The sequence below is a fragment of the Aspergillus piperis genome (genome assembly GCF_003184755.1).
Source record: "Aspergillus piperis CBS 112811 unplaced genomic scaffold BO85scaffold_1, whole genome shotgun sequence".
NCBI lineage: Eukaryota > Fungi > Ascomycota > Eurotiomycetes > Eurotiales > Aspergillaceae > Aspergillus > Aspergillus piperis.
Window position 1 is genome coordinate 1,679,601 of NW_020291591.1, and position 17,668 is coordinate 1,697,268.

At 49.2% G+C, this 17,668-nt stretch overlaps 6 protein-coding genes across 6 annotated transcripts; 3 read left to right on the forward strand and 3 right to left on the reverse strand.

Annotated features, from left to right (window-relative positions):
- The first annotated feature begins 122 nt into the window (after window positions 1–122).
- Window positions 123–1,324, forward strand: BO85DRAFT_410698 (amidohydrolase family protein). Its single transcript, XM_025657489.1, has 2 exons — window positions 123–488; window positions 555–1,324. The coding sequence occupies exons 1-2, from the start codon at window positions 187–189 to the stop codon at window positions 1,279–1,281; spliced, it is 1,029 nt and encodes a 342-aa protein (XP_025521006.1). The 5' UTR covers window positions 123–186; the 3' UTR covers window positions 1,282–1,324.
- Window positions 1,325–1,632: 308 nt separating this feature from the next.
- BO85DRAFT_494704 (uncharacterized protein) lies at window positions 1,633–3,393 on the reverse strand (the record flags this gene model as incomplete). Its single annotated transcript, XM_025663872.1, has 2 exons — window positions 1,633–2,320; window positions 2,402–3,393. The coding sequence occupies 2 exons, from the start codon at window positions 3,391–3,393 to the stop codon at window positions 1,723–1,725; spliced, it is 1,590 nt and encodes a 529-aa protein (XP_025521007.1). The 3' UTR covers window positions 1,633–1,722.
- Window positions 3,394–4,606: 1,213 nt separating this feature from the next.
- On the reverse strand, window positions 4,607–6,159 carry BO85DRAFT_410702 (RING finger domain protein). Its single transcript, XM_025657490.1, has 2 exons — window positions 5,201–6,159; window positions 4,607–5,145 (listed from the first exon to the last, which is right to left on the reverse strand). The coding sequence occupies exons 1-2, from the start codon at window positions 6,023–6,025 to the stop codon at window positions 4,999–5,001; spliced, it is 972 nt and encodes a 323-aa protein (XP_025521008.1). The 5' UTR covers window positions 6,026–6,159; the 3' UTR covers window positions 4,607–4,998.
- Window positions 6,160–6,381: 222 nt separating this feature from the next.
- Window positions 6,382–7,746, forward strand: pre8 (proteasome core particle subunit alpha 2). Its single transcript, XM_025657491.1, has 5 exons — window positions 6,382–6,490; window positions 6,542–6,561; window positions 6,620–6,670; window positions 6,739–7,344; window positions 7,395–7,746. Exons 1-5 carry the CDS (start codon window positions 6,447–6,449, stop codon window positions 7,511–7,513), a joined length of 840 nt encoding a protein of 279 aa, XP_025521009.1. The 5' UTR covers window positions 6,382–6,446; the 3' UTR covers window positions 7,514–7,746.
- Window positions 7,747–8,667: 921 nt separating this feature from the next.
- On the forward strand, window positions 8,668–10,009 carry BO85DRAFT_17839 (uncharacterized protein). Its single transcript, XM_025654335.1, has one exon. The coding sequence runs from the start codon at window positions 8,783–8,785 to the stop codon at window positions 9,803–9,805; it is 1,023 nt and encodes a 340-aa protein (XP_025521010.1). The 5' UTR covers window positions 8,668–8,782; the 3' UTR covers window positions 9,806–10,009.
- Window positions 9,990–11,769, reverse strand: BO85DRAFT_360107 (uncharacterized protein; the record flags this gene model as incomplete). Its single annotated transcript, XM_025655539.1, has 5 exons — window positions 9,990–10,502; window positions 10,571–11,172; window positions 11,212–11,306; window positions 11,400–11,664; window positions 11,730–11,769. 5 exons carry the CDS (start codon window positions 11,767–11,769, stop codon window positions 9,990–9,992), a joined length of 1,515 nt encoding a protein of 504 aa, XP_025521011.1.
- Between the last annotated feature and the right edge of the window lie 5,899 nt (window positions 11,770–17,668).

Below are 17,668 nucleotides of genomic sequence, written 5' to 3' on the forward strand. Positions count from 1 at the left end.
CCAAAGAGCATGGGTCGGCAAAGGGTCGAGAGGGGGAACATACCCGCTTCCGACCCGCCTCTGCTCTCTATGATGGCATCACCCAGTTTATAAAGTAGCCCTTAGTCCTCACTTCTTCTGCAGCAATTTGTACTATACCCCAGTCTACCTTGATTTCCTTTCTACTCCTACCTCACTACACCCAACATGCTCGGCAAAATTGCCCTCGAAGAAGCCTTCGCGCTTCCCCGCTTCGAAGAGAAGACGCGCTGGTGGGCCAGTCTCTTCTCCACCGACCCCGAAACCCACGTCAAGGAGATCACCGACATCAACAAGCTGCGCATCGAACATGCCGACAAATACGGCGTGGGATACCAAATCCTCTCCTACACAGCCCCCGGTGTCCAAGACATCTGGGATCCCGTCGAAGCCCAAGCCCTAGCCGTGGAAATCAACGACTACATCGCAGAGCAGATCCGCGATAAGCCCGATCGCTTTGGCGCATTTGCGTAAACCTCCCTCCCCCCTTTCCCCATCTACTACCTTACCTCACTAACTCTAATGCCCAACTGAAGGACCCTCTCCATGCACAACCCCCAAGAAGCCGCCTCCGAACTCCGCCGCTGCGTGCAAACCTACGGCTTCAAAGGCGCCCTCGTCAACGACACCCAACGCGCCGGCCCCGACGGCGACGACATGATCTTCTACGACAACGCCTCCTGGGACATCTTCTGGCAAACATGCACGGAACTCGACGTGCCTCTTTACCTACACCCGCGCAACCCCACCGGCACGATCTACGAGAAGCTCTGGGCAGATCGGAAATGGCTCGTGGGTCCGCCGCTCAGCTTCGCGCAGGGCGTCAGTCTGCATGTGTTGGGGATGGTGACGAACGGCGTGTTTGATCGGCACCCTAACCTACAGCTCATAATGGGCCATCTGGGTGAACATGTTCCGTTTGATATGTGGCGTATTAACCACTGGTTCGAGGATCGCAAGAAGTTGTTGGGATTAGCGGAGACGTGTAAGAAGACCATCCGGGAGTATTTTGCTCAGAATATCTGGATTACGACGTCGGGGCACTTTTCCACCACTACGTTGAATTTCTGTATGGCGGAGGTCGGGGTCGATCGGATTCTGTTCTCCATTGATTATCCGTTTGAGACGTTTGAGGATGCGTGTGTTTGGTTTGATGGCGCCGAGTTGAATCTTGTGGATAAGGTTAAGATTGGGAGGGATAATGCGGCGAGGTTGTTTAAGTTGGGAGCGTTTAGGGATTGTGATGCGAAGATCAAGAATTAGTCATGAGTTTAGTATGTAACGAAATGAGATGATATTTCTGTTTACTTTTGTGGGTGTTTTTGGGATTGGAGTTACTACTATGGTATTCGGCTGGCTGACGAGCTATGATGATGGTTTCACTAGAATACATCTCAGATCTATCTAGCTTCTACTACATCAGGTATGTAAGTATGTAAATGTGCTCTTCTTTCTGTCAGTCCACCTCCCAATCCTTGTTCATCCTTTTTTGTTAATTCTCTTATTTTTTGTTCTTTTTTTGTGTTTTCGCTTTTCATCCGTCACTTTGCGTTCGCTCTTCCCTCATTGGTATCTTGAAATCATAGCTCCTTGCACATGTATCAGATCCGTAGAATTCAACTCTTCCCCACACCAATCCTCAATTCATCCATCTCATGACCTAACCAGTGTCAAATGAGCTTCATCCAAACCTGAAAGTCACCTTCAAAACACCCATCCATCATCCGAATCCTCATCATCCTTAGAGCCAGACACAGCAGACTGCCCAGCCTTAGCCAGCGCCTCATACGCAAAGTCCCGGACCTTAACCGTAGGATCCATCTCCGCAGTGAAAGGAACGTAATCTTTAACCCCCGCCACTGTCCTCGCTTCTTCCTCCTTCTTCTTCTCCTCATCGCGGCGTTTCTCCTCCTTCGCCTGCTCATACGCCATCTTCCGGGCCTCTGCCCGCTGAGCAACCTGGCGCTGCCGCTCACGTTCACCCTCAATATGGTGCGCGAGCATGGCGCTCCTCCAGGCCTGCGGAGTCTCCTGCATCTCTCTGTAGTGAGGCTCCGTGTACCGCTCCTTGATGTCCACCGTGACTCTGATAATGGCATCATAGCTCTCAATGGCCCGGTTGATCAGATCCCAGACTGCGATCAAGGCGCGGGTCATTTCGACGCGCACGGGGTTCCAGTTTTCCTTCACCGGAAGCTGGCGCTGATAGTCATTCATGAAGTCGGTGTAGATGTGCGCGTCGAAAAAGTCCAGGAAGACGGTGAGAAGGTCACGCTCAGATGGGCGGGCCTTGTTCAGATGGCTGATGAAGGTAGGTGTTAGTTGAGTTTGCTTCTGCTTTGTTTTATTGGGTGAGGGAATGGGATAGGGGGTAAGAACATACTTAAGGATCAGTTCGGTCATGTTTCTGAACCGAGTCACCACGTTGTACTGCGTATCTTCTGCGATCTGCTTGACCGAATACTCAACGCGGCGCGCCCAGGTGAGTTCTTGTTGCAAGATGTGGTCCACAATGCTGATGCATTTTTTTAGCTCTTCTAAGCGGTGCATGACCTCTTTGACTTCGTCTTTGGTCAGTCCGAGGACTGGGTCCATGGGAGTAGCGTGTCTGCGAAAAAAGAGGAGCTCAAGTCGAAGCACAGTGTTGCCCATATCGATGAAGCGTGTTTTGGTAGTCAGGCTCATGTGTTCGGAGCTGGTCATGTTCCGCATTTGCTCGATGGTGCTCTTCTTGCGCTCCTCGGCAACAAGTGGAATCGAGTCAGAGCCAACTCCTGCGCGTGGGGTGTTCAACTGTGAGGCCGGGGTAGGGGGGCTTTCGATCTTAGGGGTCTCGGATACGTTGTTCATTGTGCTCGCGTTGATGGTATCCTCGTCACCCGCCATGGTGAAGGGAAGAGGCGCAGTTGCCAGCGAGTCAATTTGTCTGAAGCTGATGACTTCGTCGCAAATCTTGGAGATAGCTATTTTGTATGATTCTCCAATTTGCCTGTTCTGGCGGGCGTCACGGTTTTCACACGACCTGTAGTATTCAGGGAAGCGCTCCGTGTTAACGTGTAGAGGAAGTGGGAGGCCAGAATTGGGGTTGTTTTGAGTAATGAAGGTCGGAGTGGGCTCTATGGGTTCCTCATTCACTGAGGGTCCGGGCTCCCCAATGCTCTCGCTTCTGTTGTCTGGTATGTTTGCGCTTGTTGCCTCCATGGCAGAAATCTCGTTGTTGGTTTCGTTAGGTGAGACCATCCCCTTGTCTTCATCCTGGGCTTGCTCGGGATACCCCTCAAGATATGCGATGTGGTGGCGGTAGAGCTCACGGATACAGGACTCTATGCTCGACTTGGCGGAGAGAGTGCCACTGCCTGTGCGTGCAGATGCCATGATAGGCAGGTGGTCGCGTGTCCTAGAGCTGTGAAAAAGTACACTGGGAGCTTGGAAGAGAGAGCCGCAACAGGATATATCACAATTGCTCAGATGTGTTCATGAACACCAGAGATCTTGAAGCAACTGCCTGCGTGATAGAGAACCATGCATAACTGTTCTTGCAGAAGAGAGATCACACAGTATCACAACGCCTTGAGTATCTTGAGAAAGACTGAATATGATGATCTGGGATGGTAGTGATGACAAGAGAAGAAGAACACTGAGAGATCATCTTCGTGAGAACACTTATCAAAGCGGGCCATGCGATCTCGGCGACGACTAAGCAATAAAAGATTCACTGTGTATACTGCTGTCAACGCCTTGAACTACTTGACCGTGCGGCTGGGATCACAGGAACAGCGGTTGTGGGCACAGGGACGGAAATTAACTTGATGTGACTATCTACTATAACGGCTATATTTGACCGTTCGAGATTGTTATTGTTGGCCTGGGAAGTTGCAATCGCGGGCATGATATTGAACCAATCCGTTATACATGTGGTTCATGTCTATACGAATTGCTTCCTTCCTCTGGCAGAAGTAGGGGTATGAGCTTGCCCAATAGATTTGGCTATTATTGACATGAAGAACAGATGAAGACTACTAGGGCTCAACGCCATAGATCGAGGGGAAAATCTTCCTATACGGAATTTCACAATTGGAATGAGACCGACCTAGTGTCATCCTGAAATCCCACCCAAAATAGGTCGTTAATTGCATTGCAAAGTTGAAGGCCGCAAATAACTGCATGTCCTATGAATTAATAGTCGGGCGTTGTATAGTGGATCAACCACTGGCGGAACGGCCCTTCCCGTAGTTCGGCTCGAGCACTATCTATGAGAACTGAACTTGATGATGGCATGGGCAAAGGACCAAGAAAGTCTACCATTAGAAGGAAAATTGCGTGAGCGTGGTGCTATCGCTAGCAAATGAGTCTACGATAATTGGTCTTCGAATAGGTCATGATCTGCAGTGGGCAGATACCCCTGAAAAGATACGCGGATAGTCAGAGTTGGGCGTCCCTACTCTTGGGCATTGTTAACCCCCTTGTAGTGGCGAGATCAAGTCAGAAGCAGGATTGCCTCGATCTTCGTAATTGAGCAAGTCTCATTACAATTTGCCCACCGGCGCAGCTTGGCTCGGGAAGCTAGTACGCACTTAAGAATGACATTGAATAAAGGCACAAGGTAATAACATTCAGGGTATATGAAACTACATGAGTGTACCGCATCTCAATCCATGACGCTTACGGAAAGAATCGAGCGTCTAGTTTAATCGAGATGCAGTTTGACCCTCCCTCCAGTCATGACTGCGGAAACTAAGCAGGTGAAAAGGAAAGAACAAAACGTCCTCGCCAGCCACACTACTTAAACAGACATGATCTGTGAGGTTAGCGAGGGTCTGCCTCGTTCTTCGCACAGTGACTGATTGGCACCTCATTGATAAGGAGTGTGACAACTCAAAGTAGTGCGTGGATATCGCCAGCGAATAGAGCACTTGAAGAAACAAAAACAAATTTGGATACGAAGGTTCATGACTGTAGATGACATACGTCGGACCAGGGTCAGTCTTCCTTCTTACTTTCCTCGGACTTTTCAGCAGAGGCTTTATCATCTTCATCCTCGTCGTCGGGCAACGGAACATCCATGACTCGCTCTCCAGCTTTTTCTAAAGCCCTGCAGCTCCATGTTCTTACACCTTTGTAGACGGCCTAGTATTCGTGGTCAGAAGTTGCCAAAAAAAGAAAAAACATTAAGAAAACATACCCAAAGGAAACTACCAACACCGATGACGATGACCAACCACGCGACCCGGTTGCGGCCAGAATTCCTTCCGCCACCAAACATCCCTGTGCCGCGCAGTGTCAATCCATGCCATGAAGAAAGCGCAAACACAGCCTTGATGAAGGATAGAAAGCCCAAAGAGGCTAGCCCCTTGATGAAGTGCTCAGTCCAGGAAGCCTCTTCATTGTCAGGTAATATACTCGACACAGGCCGTGTATCCCAGTAGTCCGAGCGGATAATGGGGTCCATAGGGTCCACGTATAGATTAATGATCGGGTCAGCAATAAAACCAAGTAAAAATACAGTCAACATTAGAATAATTAGAGTAAGTCCAAGCTGCGTCAATGGGCTACTGATCCAGTGTGCCCATCGGAGGCGCTCTAAGCGATAGTGGAAGCCACATGTCGGACAGTGCCAGTAATTCCTCTTGCCATAGCCTGGGTCCGCATGTCGCCAAAGTTGTAGACATCCCTCATGCACATAACGCGAGGATCCTTTGCATTTGCAAGGGCGAAGCAACCGACCCGACTCCGGGTCTGAGGACTGGTATGTCACGCGTTGCTTGGACTGGAGAAACCCAGGCAGGTGTTCGGATGGAGGAGGGAAGGTAGGGTAGACGGTCTCCAGGCAGATGCGACATGTACGAGGAGGGTAATGCTTTTCGAAAGTCTCGCCTGAAGATTGCGAAGGTTCATCAGGTCCAGCAACATCTTCTGGACTCTGCCTTACATTAAAGTCAGGGTCCGAAGCTGAGACGGAGGCAGAGCTTGAAGGCCACTGCCAGAGCGGCTCATTGCGCAGGTCCATTCTGCCTTTGCCTGAACAGTCTCAGAGCTAATGGCATAATATGATTCTCAGACCTACCAGCGATCTGAGAACCTCTAGCAGAAATTGGCAGGCGTCTGTGTCGAGAGATGCGCGAGGACGAGGAGAAAAAAGAGGGAAAAGTGGGTGAGGGAAAAAGAGGCCAGCTTAAAAAGGCGATGTGGAGAAGAAGTCGTGCCGTAACCGCACTAGCCGCTCGCCTACCGTCACCGCCCGAGGCGCGGCTTGGCGCCGAACCAGCCGGTGGTGCTGCTGCTGCGTCAACATCCTGCCGCCTGCTGTCCTTGAGGGTAGCTCCATTCTTGATCCCCCACGACCTCATCCCATCTCCGTTCACCTTTCATCCATCACTTCTGCACATTTTCATACCCTCTAGAGCTTGTAATTGTGGAGAGACGCACTCATGGCTGATCGCTACTCCTTTTCTCTGACCACGTTCTCCCCCAGGTAAGAGAAGCTCACTGCTCGATAGCTAGGGTCCTTGCTAACATTGCTCAGCGGAAAGCTGGTTCAGATTGGTAATGAAAACAGCTACCTACTGTTAGCTGTTTAAATAAACGTGCTAACGAGTTGTAGAATATGCCTTGAACGCTGTCAACCAGGGTGTAACTGCTCTGGGCATCAAAGGTATGACATAGCTCTGATCCACTCGGCCTAGCTTCGAATAGCTACTGATGACCTCTGCTACTCAACAGCTACCAACGGAATTGTTCTGGCAACCGAAAAGAAAGCGAACTCGCCTCTCATTGACCCACCTTCCCTCTCCAAGATCTCCCTGATCACACCCGACATCGGCATGGTCTACGCCGGAATGGGCCCAGATTACCGTGTGCTCGTGGACCGGGCCCGCAAGGTTTCTCACACTGGCTACAAGCGCATCTATAACGAATACCCCCCTACCCGGATATTAGTGCAGGACGTTGCCCGAGTTGTTCAAGAAGCGACTCAGTCTGGTGGTGTCCGACCGTACGGTGTCAGCTTGTTGATTGCTGGCTGGGACGAGGGCGTTGAGCCTGAATCGGGGGAGGCTCAGCGGGGTGATGGCGAGGACGAGCCTAAGAAAGCAACCGGCAAGACGGGTGGTATCTTGAAGGGCGGCCCCAGTTTGTACCAGGTCGACCCCAGTGGCAGTTACTATCCGTGGAAGGCCACGGCCATTGGAAGACATGCGACGAGCGCAAAGACATTCCTTGAGAAACGTTACACCGAAGGTCTCGAGCTGGAAGATGCCATTCACATTGCTCTCCTGACTTTGAAGGAGACTATTGAGGGAGAGATGAACGGTGATACGATAGAAATTGGTGAGTTTCACATCTGGCAGATCCTATGACTATCATACTGACGATAACAGGCATTGTTGGCCCTCCTGCCGATCATCTGCTTGGTTATGAGGGTGTTGAAGGATCGCGCGGTCCCCGTTTCAGGAAGCTGAGTAAGGAGGAGATTGAGGACTATCTCACCAACCTATGAAGTACCCCATAGATCGATACAGATCTTGACATATGAGCCTTGTAGTATAATAGACACGACTCAAGTCTTGCGAGGTTCCCGCGATATGACAGGGCGTCCCAGCCACGCAGAAACCGGGGAGCTGAATGGTGGGTTTTCAGGAGTGACCCTGGAACCTGACGAAATATTGGGCGGTTCTAGACTCGCCAATAATACTTCAAAAACCTGATCGGAAATGAATGTTATTGTCAATGAAATTGCACGACTGCACCTGTCTTCCTCAACCCAGTAATTGGGCTGCTGGGCTTTGGGCCTGCAGGCCACACAGCATCTGCAGGATGGACTGGACCCATAGAGCCCCCATTGTAACGTCGTAGTCAGTCCGTCCTTTTTATTTCCTGCAAAATGGCAATGGCCAATCTAGCTTCGGGGGAAACCTGGGCGTTTACACAGAAGCAATTCCGGCGTTGGACCTGTTGATTGTCAGTGGGCGGGTCACTGCAGCAGTCACACGTCCATCAGCGCCAGCCATCTTGACTAGTGATCGCCGACGCCATTCCTTCCACCAATTTCTCCGCAGCAAAAGCAATGACTAAGACCAGCAAGCCTAAGCGGGGACTCAACAATGGCGATTTTACCTGTCATCCAGCTCGCCGATCGGACAAGACTTCCTCAAAACATCGTCCGCTCGTCCCTGAGTTGACATTCTAACCATCGTCCACCCTCGCCGTGGCCCAAGCTTGATCTGCCCCCAAACCCCAAGCCCCTCCACCACTGGCAACTAGCTTCGCATCCTTCCACTTCCCCAGATCTGACGGCGCTAGGACATTAGATGAAACTCTGTCAGAGGTGGCCCGGACTTTATCGACTACTCTGGATAGTTGTACCACGTCAGGACCCTGGATGCGGTGTGTTGTGCAGACTCCAATTCGATAACCTTTCCTTCTTGGGATATCTATTGATGCCTGACGCTACCGTGAGCTTGATTGATGGTTGTGACTCGTTTGTTTCAAGGCTGAGAACATGTGGATGGTACTCTGACCACAGCAATCGACATTGATGGCGCGGGTACTCAGAGACGGCGAACTGCCTACGACGACTTCATTCAATTAGTTGAGAGCTGAGCGTGGGAAGCTTGATCTGCAATTTGCTCTGGTGGCCATTGCGTTGTGGTCTTCACTTCGGTTGGCTTTTTCAAATATAGCCTGAGACGCTGGCGCTATCGATATCCGGCTCGTGCACACGGAATGCTAATTCTGTGTTTCCCTGATTTCGCATTTATCAACTACTATGTCCGTATCATCTACGAAAGACCCGCTGGATGGCATCAGCGGCGAGCTCGCAAGCAGTGGTGGTGCCTTCAAAGCCACCTTGTTATTCTTCATGGCCATTGCCTGCTACAATGTGGCTGAGCTAGTTGTCATGGTCCTATCGACCTTCCGACGATGGAAGGGCCTATACTTTTGGAGCCTGCTGTTATCGGGCTGCGCAGGCGTGCTACCATACACATTGGGCTTTATTATGAAGTTCTTTACGCAAGCCCCTTCGAATCTCTCTGTCACTATACTCAGTATCGGCTGGTGGGTCATGGTCACGGGCCAGGCGGTTGTCCTGTACTCACGACTCCACCTCGTCATTTGCGACGAGCGCATCCTACAGCGGGTGCTGTACATGATTATTGCGAATGTATTCCTCCTACATGTACCCACGACAGTCCTCACATACGGATCCAATGCTGTCGGTGATGAACAGCCGGCCTGGGTGATTGGATACAATATCATGGAGAAGGTTCAGATGACCGGCTTTACCATCCAGGAGATCGTTCTGTCTGGACTATACATGTGGGAGACTTTGTTGATGCTGCGGATATGTCTTGTCCGTGAGAACCAAAAAATTATGTATCAGTTGATCTGGATCAACGTCGCTATGCTGGTTATGGACCTCGTATTACTGGGTCTTGAGTATGCCAGCTTCTATGCTGTGCAGATCACGCTGAAAGGAGCGATATACAGTATTAAGCTGAAGCTTGAATTCGCTGTTTTGGGCCGACTCGTTGCTGTGGTACAGAACCGCCGGCCGATATCGATCGATCGGGACATCAATCTCTATTCTTTGGACCGAGAAACTACCAGCGCTCCAGATCGGAGCCTAGCATCGGCTGGAGAAAGTGTATCCAGCCGCACACCGTTTTGTGTGCCAGGCACAGGATACGCGAATGGGACGCATAGAAACATCAACCTTGACACCGGAAAACTCGTGACAATGAGGGAGCTTTCAGCTTGGGTTCAGCGGCCAAATGACGATCACTGCTGACACACAACTCGCATTCTTGACGATGATGTATCGACTAGCTCATTCATAGAATTGGTGCGGGAGCCATAAAGCGGGTTTTAGCAACTATGCACTGCGTCCTATTCAAACAATGGGTATATATAGAACACTATACTGAGGCAGATAACCCTTTGATCCTCTGCTCACAAATCACGTCATCTTTGACCTACTCCAATACCCCTTCCGAATCTTCCTCGTCCTGGCTGTCCGCAATCTCCTCTGCCTTTCGCTTCCGCTGACTTGCAGTATCAAAAGCTGAGTCGGAGTGGACATCTTGTGCTTGCTCTTTCTGTGCTTGAATCTCCTGGGTCTGTATCTTCTCTATGTGCTCTTGTGTGTGCCCCTCGTGCACAGGCTCTTCATGCACCGACGCTTCAATTACGGGCTCTTCTAGTGCAGGTTGCTTTTGCGCAGACTCCTCTTGTGCAGACTCTTCTGATGCGGGCTCTCCTGGTACAGGCTCTTCTGGTGCAGGGTCGGGTGCAAGCTCCTCTTGTGCGGAATCGTCCTGTGCTTGGTAATCTTCAAGCTCTGGCTCTTCCTCCTCCACCGGTTCCTCTTCCAATGGTTCTTCCGGTTCAAGCGCATCTTCATCCTGTGCTTGCTTCTCCCTGACTTGTACGGCGACGCCATCCTCTTCATTACCTTCGAGCCCCATCTCAACAGCATACAATCCATCCTAGTCGACAAGTCAACACACCTACAGCCAAGCAAATAATCGACAGAGGAGATCAAAGAAGAACTCACATTTGCAACCCGAAAAGGCACTACGGTTGTTTTGTCCCTAACCGTGACAAGCCTCCCATCCCTCTTCATGACCTCGGCAACCCTCACCCATCCGCCATCCCCACCATACCCAAAGTCACCATAAACCCCGATCCGAGCACGAACGCACGATTCCCACCCCCTTCCACTCAATATGGGCGACAGCGTTGCCCTCACCTGTCCCCGAATCCGGGTATGCGTTTGGTTGATAACCAAGATAGCCAGGTTCGCCCTGCTTGCGAACTTCACCAATTGAGCAGCAAGATCGCTAATCACGTTCCACTTGCGCGTTGTGAGCCATTTCTGGACATCCCTCTGCGCTTGCGGCGGTTGGTTGATATCACTAGGGTTAGGGAAATAAGGAGTGAAAGGGGCAGAGACAGAGTCTATGACAAGGAGAGTTGTGTTTGGGGGTGGAAAAGAGGCAGGTGGATGATGGAAGAGGGAGAGGAGATGAGGGAGCGTGGGGGCACGAATATACGTTAGATTCTCCGTTGTCAAGGACCTGGGAGATGACGGCGAAGCAGGAGACTGCAACTCGAGCAGTTTGCGCAGTCGAGGCCTAGGAAGCGGCGATGCCGTATCTTCAATCACCCCAAAGAACAAATGTTAACTCACATCACAAATACACCCCGAAGAAAACACAAGCAATAGATCAAACCTACCTATCCAAACAACCCCTTCCCCCCTCCCCAGCGCACCAGCGGCAGCATTCAACCTATCACCACTCATCAGCACACACATATTACAAAACCACCAACCCACTCCACTCAAACCACCATTAGATCAATATAGAGAAATATAAACTCACCCCAACATAGTCTTCCCCGCCCCCGGCGGCCCAAACACCTCCGTAACATGACCAACTGGCAACCCCTTTAGCTGGTTTCCTTTTCCCTCAGTAAACTCACGTATTCGCTCATTTGACGTCGTCGATATCACCGGGGCAGAGATAGAGATCGCCTCATCCAACGCGACCAGCCCAGTCGGGATGGCCTTTCTGCCTGAGGCAGCAGCATCCGGGAACGCGGTCGACGCGTGCAGGGACTGCGAGGCCGGGAAGGAGATTACGCGGTCTGGTGAGTAGTTGGTTAGTTTTAGTTCTTCATTGAAAAAACAATGTGTTAGATGGTATACATACGAGGATCTTGAGTAGATAGAGGAAGGTCTAGGTGGTTCATTTCTGGTGTTGTGTTGGAGTGAGTTGATGGATAAGTTCACGCGTTAGTCACGCGTTTTGGTGGTAATTGATGTGTGTGTGTCTATTGTTGGGGATGAGGGTGGGCGGGGGTCATGGTCGGGGCATTGTTCTGGATATATTATTCTCTTGGGGTAGATGGAAGTAGAGAAGTAGTGAGAATGGCGGACGATTTCTTACTCTGACTGGGTAATTGCTGGAGTTGAGGTTGGATTTAAAGTGGTGGTTGATGCATTGATTGACAGTGAGTGAGTGGTGTTCCGCTCTTCCTTCCCGATGGTTCACTTTATCTTGATTATCTAGGCTTTCGGCATCGTGTGGGATCTTACTTCATTTAGTTATGTGATCACAATGACTAATGAGGACTGAGGGGAAGCTTTTGACTAGATATTTTAATTGTATAGTAGAAGAAATAGCGTATGTGATCTTCTTAGTAACTCTTCACGAACTGAATTTGTCACCGAGGTTCACTTGCATATGTCTACTCTAACATTATATGAGAAAAGCAATAGCATTCACAACCCATGTCGCACAGTATATTATAGGAGCTACAACAATACAGATCTATTTGAATAAACAGTCAGAATTCAATCTGGCTTATGAATACGTCCAGAGAAATGCTTCATCAAATGATGACGCAATCGGGTCATGCCTCATTGACTAGGTGTCCAGGTTTCCCAACCTATTTGGAATCTCCACCACAACGACGGTGACTTCTGCGAGGATTTACCGGGAAATTCCAAATATTCAAGTGCTTCTAGCCATTCAAGAAGGTTGCCAGAGTCATGGAAAGTCCCGGCCCCTCAAGGGAATACCCTGTTGTACGCAGGAAACTTCCCCCATGGACTGGTAGCTCAAGGCCCACCCACTCCTATATAAACAGCCACGGCCCTGCTACTCATCCAGTCTTTCTTTCATCATCAGCAAACACAGTCTGATCAGAGCCTCTAATATATAAACCATCACCAAGCAAGAGAGGGGGCGTTCGCCCCCTCAACACCATATAAACAACCTATATAATACACGATACATCATCCTGCTTTAGCGGCACGAAGTATAGCGAAAAAGAAAGCGGCCTATTCCCATATCAATGGCACTGTGGCTTCGTGGACAGAGTCCAAGAGTCATGGTAATCCGCAGTGACTCTTGACTCTGTTCTGTTCAATTCAAGGTTCTTCGGCTTGAGCTCAATTACTGTGTCTGGCGTGTCGCTGCATCAGTCGTCTCAATGCCGTCTCATCAGTGGAATATTTCCCACAATGTACACCGAAGATGATTGAAGAGAGACATACAGGTGCTTGTGATCAGAGAACTGACCTTCGATGGACATATGGGTCTGTGCTGGGTGGAGAGGCGGAGTTGCGGCACATCGCGCTGTTCTTCAACATTTCCCTTTGAAGTGGTTGGTCTATAAAAGCGAGTAATGAGTCGACTAATGATAGCGAGATGACCGATGATGGGGTGACCGACGATGAGATGACCGATGATGAGTTGACTGCTGAGGATCTTCACGTCGGCTTCACAGCCCCATAGCCGATTACAACGCTTCCACCAATATAAGGACTACGATATCTTCTGCTCCAAATCAATGATATGTCGGATTGAGAATCCTGACAACCGGACTGCTCGGGAGTCAGCACAACCAAGCCTGAAAGAAGCTGGCTGTGGCGGTTACCGAAGTTGAGTACAATGAGATCAATGAACGTGTCAGAATACGTACCAGACGCCGACCATCGGAGCAGAAATGGCAAGCAGTAATGTTATTTCAAGCGGGAGAAGCATAGAAGGTCGCTGGAGCACACTATATTGAACGACGAACAGCATTCAGGATTATAAGATATTTATGGGGTAACAAGATTGCTATATCTCCACTTCTTGGCCATGTTGCTTCTTGTTCGTCTATGCTTCCTCTGCCCTCCCTAACAGTGTGGCCAACCATCTAGCCAATATCGTCAAGAGCTTGAATGTCCGATATCTCTGAAGGTAGAGGTGCAACTGGAACACATTAAGTTGCATAAAGTCCTACAGTAAAGGTACAACAGCCTTGAACTAATGACATTGGTTTGAAGCCTTGCCAAACAAGAGCTCTGGTCCCTGAGCCCAACAAATCCATGCATGAACAGCGCCCGGGCCCGGTTTGGTCTGGACATTGATCGCATACACATCCATGATAGCATCTTCCCTTTCTTTCCCAAGAGGCCACGCACGCGGTATCCAAATGCTGCTTCGATAGATCCTAAACCAAGAAAACAGCGCTTTGGAAACTGTGGACCTCCTGGAGGGAATCGAAGAAAACGTGATTAACACAGCACTGCGTCGTCTCCTTCAGTTGAGAGCCTGGACTCACCAGCAGAAAGCAGCCTTCAGATCTCTTCGCCTGACAAAGGCAGGTTGTTCCCTCTTGGAGCTGTGGCAACTAGTACCGAAGAAGGTACGAATTCTTGTGGGTGCTATTTGCCGTAAACTGACACGCCATGGGGTCTGCAAAATGACATACGGATATATAGAACCTTACTAGGCCAAAAGAGGCAGAGAGAGAATAAGAGGGCGGAGCTATTTGACTGCTTTGTCGACAATAGGGGCCTCAATATTGCATGGCAAGAAATGCCTAACGAACCGACCCATCTACAACCGTCGTGGGTAGCCGAAGAAATATCATGGGTAGAGAACATTATGCTCCTACAAAAGAGCCAGGAATATGAAAAACGAACCACAGAATAAAGATCGAAGAGTAAGCCAGGACAATGTGAAACTTGTCGAGTTGAGTCGTTGAGAAGCTCCCTGAGATACCTTTCCCAAACCCCATGACTAGAAGGAAACATACTACAAATGTCTCTTCTACAACAAGCTGTTATTTTGCTACTACAAAGCTTACTCACTACCTCCTCTCGAGCATCGTTTTTAGTGACTTCTTTCATCCATGCTCGTCACTCGAGGAGCCCGAGCCAAGCTTGAGTACTTCACACGATTCTCCGACCTTGAGGGAAAGCCCCTGCAACACCACGAGATGTTTTGCTTCTCGAAAAATGCTTCTGTTCTCGCGAGAGTACAAGCTCATCCCAGAATACTCCATTCCGTCGGCAACACAGTCCAGCTACCCCTTTTTCGAATATCCTTTTGAAGGTGCAGACAGGACATCAGAGCGATGCATTTCAAGGAGCGTGTGGATTTTAATATCGTTTCTTTCCATTTCACAACTGACGCAGAATCGACATGCGATTCGCACCACCATTCGTCTCGCTACAATACGATGCTCTCAAAGATTGGGTGTGGGTGTGCTTCTGCACATGCGATGGCCTGTTCTGAAGAACGTCAGCATAGAGAATAAACATAAGATAAGAAGGCAGGGAGACGGACTATTGTGATGGCAGATGCGGGTTTCTTGAATCCTGTGACTCCCGTATCCTTAGTTGCCCTGACCTTCAGATCACTTGTGCAAAGTGGTGGTTCTTGTCTCAGGGACAGGCCTTTCGAAAGCTTATATACTAAGCCCGTTGTTATTCAAATAACAACCTCTCTGGTTGGCTTGCTGCAGTTAGTTGCTGTCTGATATTAAGAGCTGGAGAACAAGTGATTGTGGCAGAATACCCACTCTCGACAATTGGGAGTATTGAGCATTTTGAATAGAACGATCTTCTCTGAAGTCCGGGCAGTTTTACATCAAGCGAAATATTAGCGGCTAGTGCATCTAAGGCTGCGTCGCCTGGCAGGCTTATCTCGACACTATTTACCAGGTGGTCTCGAGCTATCGATGATATTAAAATCATGTCTGACAGGAAGGTACTGCCTTAGCATCGTATGCCGCGTTGCTTAGCCGAGTATATCAGAGCTTATCGATCAGACAAGCAAAAGTCGTTACCAAGATCGATCAGACCGAACCTTCGTGGAATACACAACAGTGAATGTCCATGATTTGGGGCTGGCTCGTCGGAATAAACATCATTGACGAAGTGGAACTACTTCCAATGAACTCGGCAGCGCCCGCTCCGGACAGTGTTCCTAGTGAAGGTTGGGAGTATAGAGGAGATATTTACTCGCACCTTGGTTCTTGTTTTCACCCATCAGCGGTACAGAATCGGTGCATTTTGACATTCCCCACTAGGAATCCGGATCTGATGAGCACGACAGGCTATCTCAAGACTGGACATGTTGCCAGTTAAAGGCTTTCATATGTACGTGAAGACACTTTGAATGGCGTGTGAAAGAATTACTGGGGCAGAAAAGGGTCTACTTGCTGATCCAGGGTCTATATATATACTACACCTACCAAGACACAGAGACTGTCAGGAAAGAGAAGATCATGGTTCGAGTTACTCTGGCTGAACAGATCAGGAGTTCTGATCCATCATCTTGGCGAACCTTGCTTTGTTTGGCGGTGTTGATGATGATAGACTCCCTTTACTCATGATTAATGGAAGTATGGTCGAGGAGAAGTGTCAAACCATTGTGCAGGGGCTCGAGATACGGTGTTTATATATACCTGTTGGCACCCATACCAGACACGGTTGCGAATCATCAGTCTCAATTGACACTATTACCTTTCCCTGCCATCCATCAATCCGTTTTGTTCCTCCATACGAGCAGGGCACACGGAAAAGAGCTGGCTAATTATTCTTTGATACGAGTAATTGACGCAAGAAGAAGTGTCTAATTACAGCCGAAGAGATACCTCGACATTGAGCATCAATATCAACATCAACATCTATTTATTGATCCTGGTGATCCATGTCTTCTGGGTTTGGCGTCATAATACCATCCCTGACACACTACTTCCTTGACATCATGAAAGAACAACTTCAGCAATTGGGAAATATATCATGTCCGGAAGAATTTCGAGTTCTACTACCATACACAAAAGCTTTCAGTCGAACCGAACCTGCTACTCTCTACAACAGGTCAGTCCAAAGATGGCTGTCCTTGGATAGAATAAAGTTACAACTTCTCGAAGCTGGAACCATTATTGACAAGATCAAGCAGACAAAAACTATACAAGCCAGACTCATCGTCTAGACCTACGGAAGCAGGCAAGAAGACGCAATAAGTTTCGAAGCACCATTTGTCAATTCGGGGGCGCTTCCAACTTCATGAAAGTTATTAACTTCCACTCTTTCCGATCTGAAGCTCTCTTTGAGGTCTTAGTACACTTATCGCAAATCAATCCCTGAGAAGGCTACGAAGCCGTGACCCGCGCGTCATGGACCAATTTCCCATTCCTTGGGCCAGTACCGTAGGCCGCAAGGGCCTATAAAGCTAGCTGTAGCTGACAGACTTCTACTGGAATCTTTTGTTGAAAAAGTGACAACGGGAGAGCGAAAATTCCCATGATTGGAGATTCCTTGCCTCATCTCCCGCTTGTCTCCTTCTGCCAATCGGTATTCAACTACAAAGCAATTCTCTTGTCTTCTACATACGTAATATGACGAAAGAAAAGAGAGAATACTACCCTCTAGACGAGCAGTGATGCTTTGATGGCCTCATGTACAAAATGTCTAGCATTATAACCCCGTCGCAGAAAAAGACACATGACAACCGTCCATATGTCTTCGACCTATAAATATGATGAAGGAGGAAGTTAACAACTTGAAACACCACCGTCCGAATAGCACCAATACCATGGCGACATCAAGCTCACACCGTCGTTGCAGCATAAGCCTACAGCCGAGGTGCAAGTTACATAAACCGAAAGGGGTGGCTCGTTCGTCTCTATATACCAAACATACAAATAAAACAGCGATCATGTGAACGAACTGATCCGCGTGCAGCATACCATCTAGCAAGCAATGCAGAGTCTGTACGAATCAGCGAGAAGGAAAGCAACGTCGCCAATGCATCGCTCGAATTCGCCTCTGAATATACCAGTTTTGAGAGGATCACAATTAATA

Bases quoted from the DNA above. Each gene is read 5' to 3' on its own strand.
- BO85DRAFT_17839 (XM_025654335.1), top strand. From the start codon at position 8,783: ATGTCCGTATCATCTACGAAAGACCCGCTGGATGGCATCAGCGGCGAG.
- BO85DRAFT_410702 (XM_025657490.1), bottom strand. From the start codon at position 6,025: ATGGACCTGCGCAATGAGCCGCTCTGGCAGTGGCCTTCAAGCTCTGCC. The intron at 5,146-5,200 runs GTATGTTTTCTT...CACGAATACTAG, and splicing joins GTGTTGGTAGTTTCCTTTGG to GCCGTCTACAAAGGTGTAAG.
- BO85DRAFT_410698 (XM_025657489.1), top strand. From the start codon at position 187: ATGCTCGGCAAAATTGCCCTCGAAGAAGCCTTCGCGCTTCCCCGCTTC. The intron at 489-554 runs GTAAACCTCCCT...GCCCAACTGAAG, and splicing joins GATCGCTTTGGCGCATTTGC to GACCCTCTCCATGCACAACC.
- pre8 (XM_025657491.1), top strand. From the start codon at position 6,447: ATGGCTGATCGCTACTCCTTTTCTCTGACCACGTTCTCCCCCAG. The intron at 6,562-6,619 runs GTAATGAAAACA...AACGAGTTGTAG, and splicing joins CGGAAAGCTGGTTCAGATTG to AATATGCCTTGAACGCTGTC. The intron at 7,345-7,394 runs GTGAGTTTCACA...TGACGATAACAG, and splicing joins CGGTGATACGATAGAAATTG to GCATTGTTGGCCCTCCTGCC.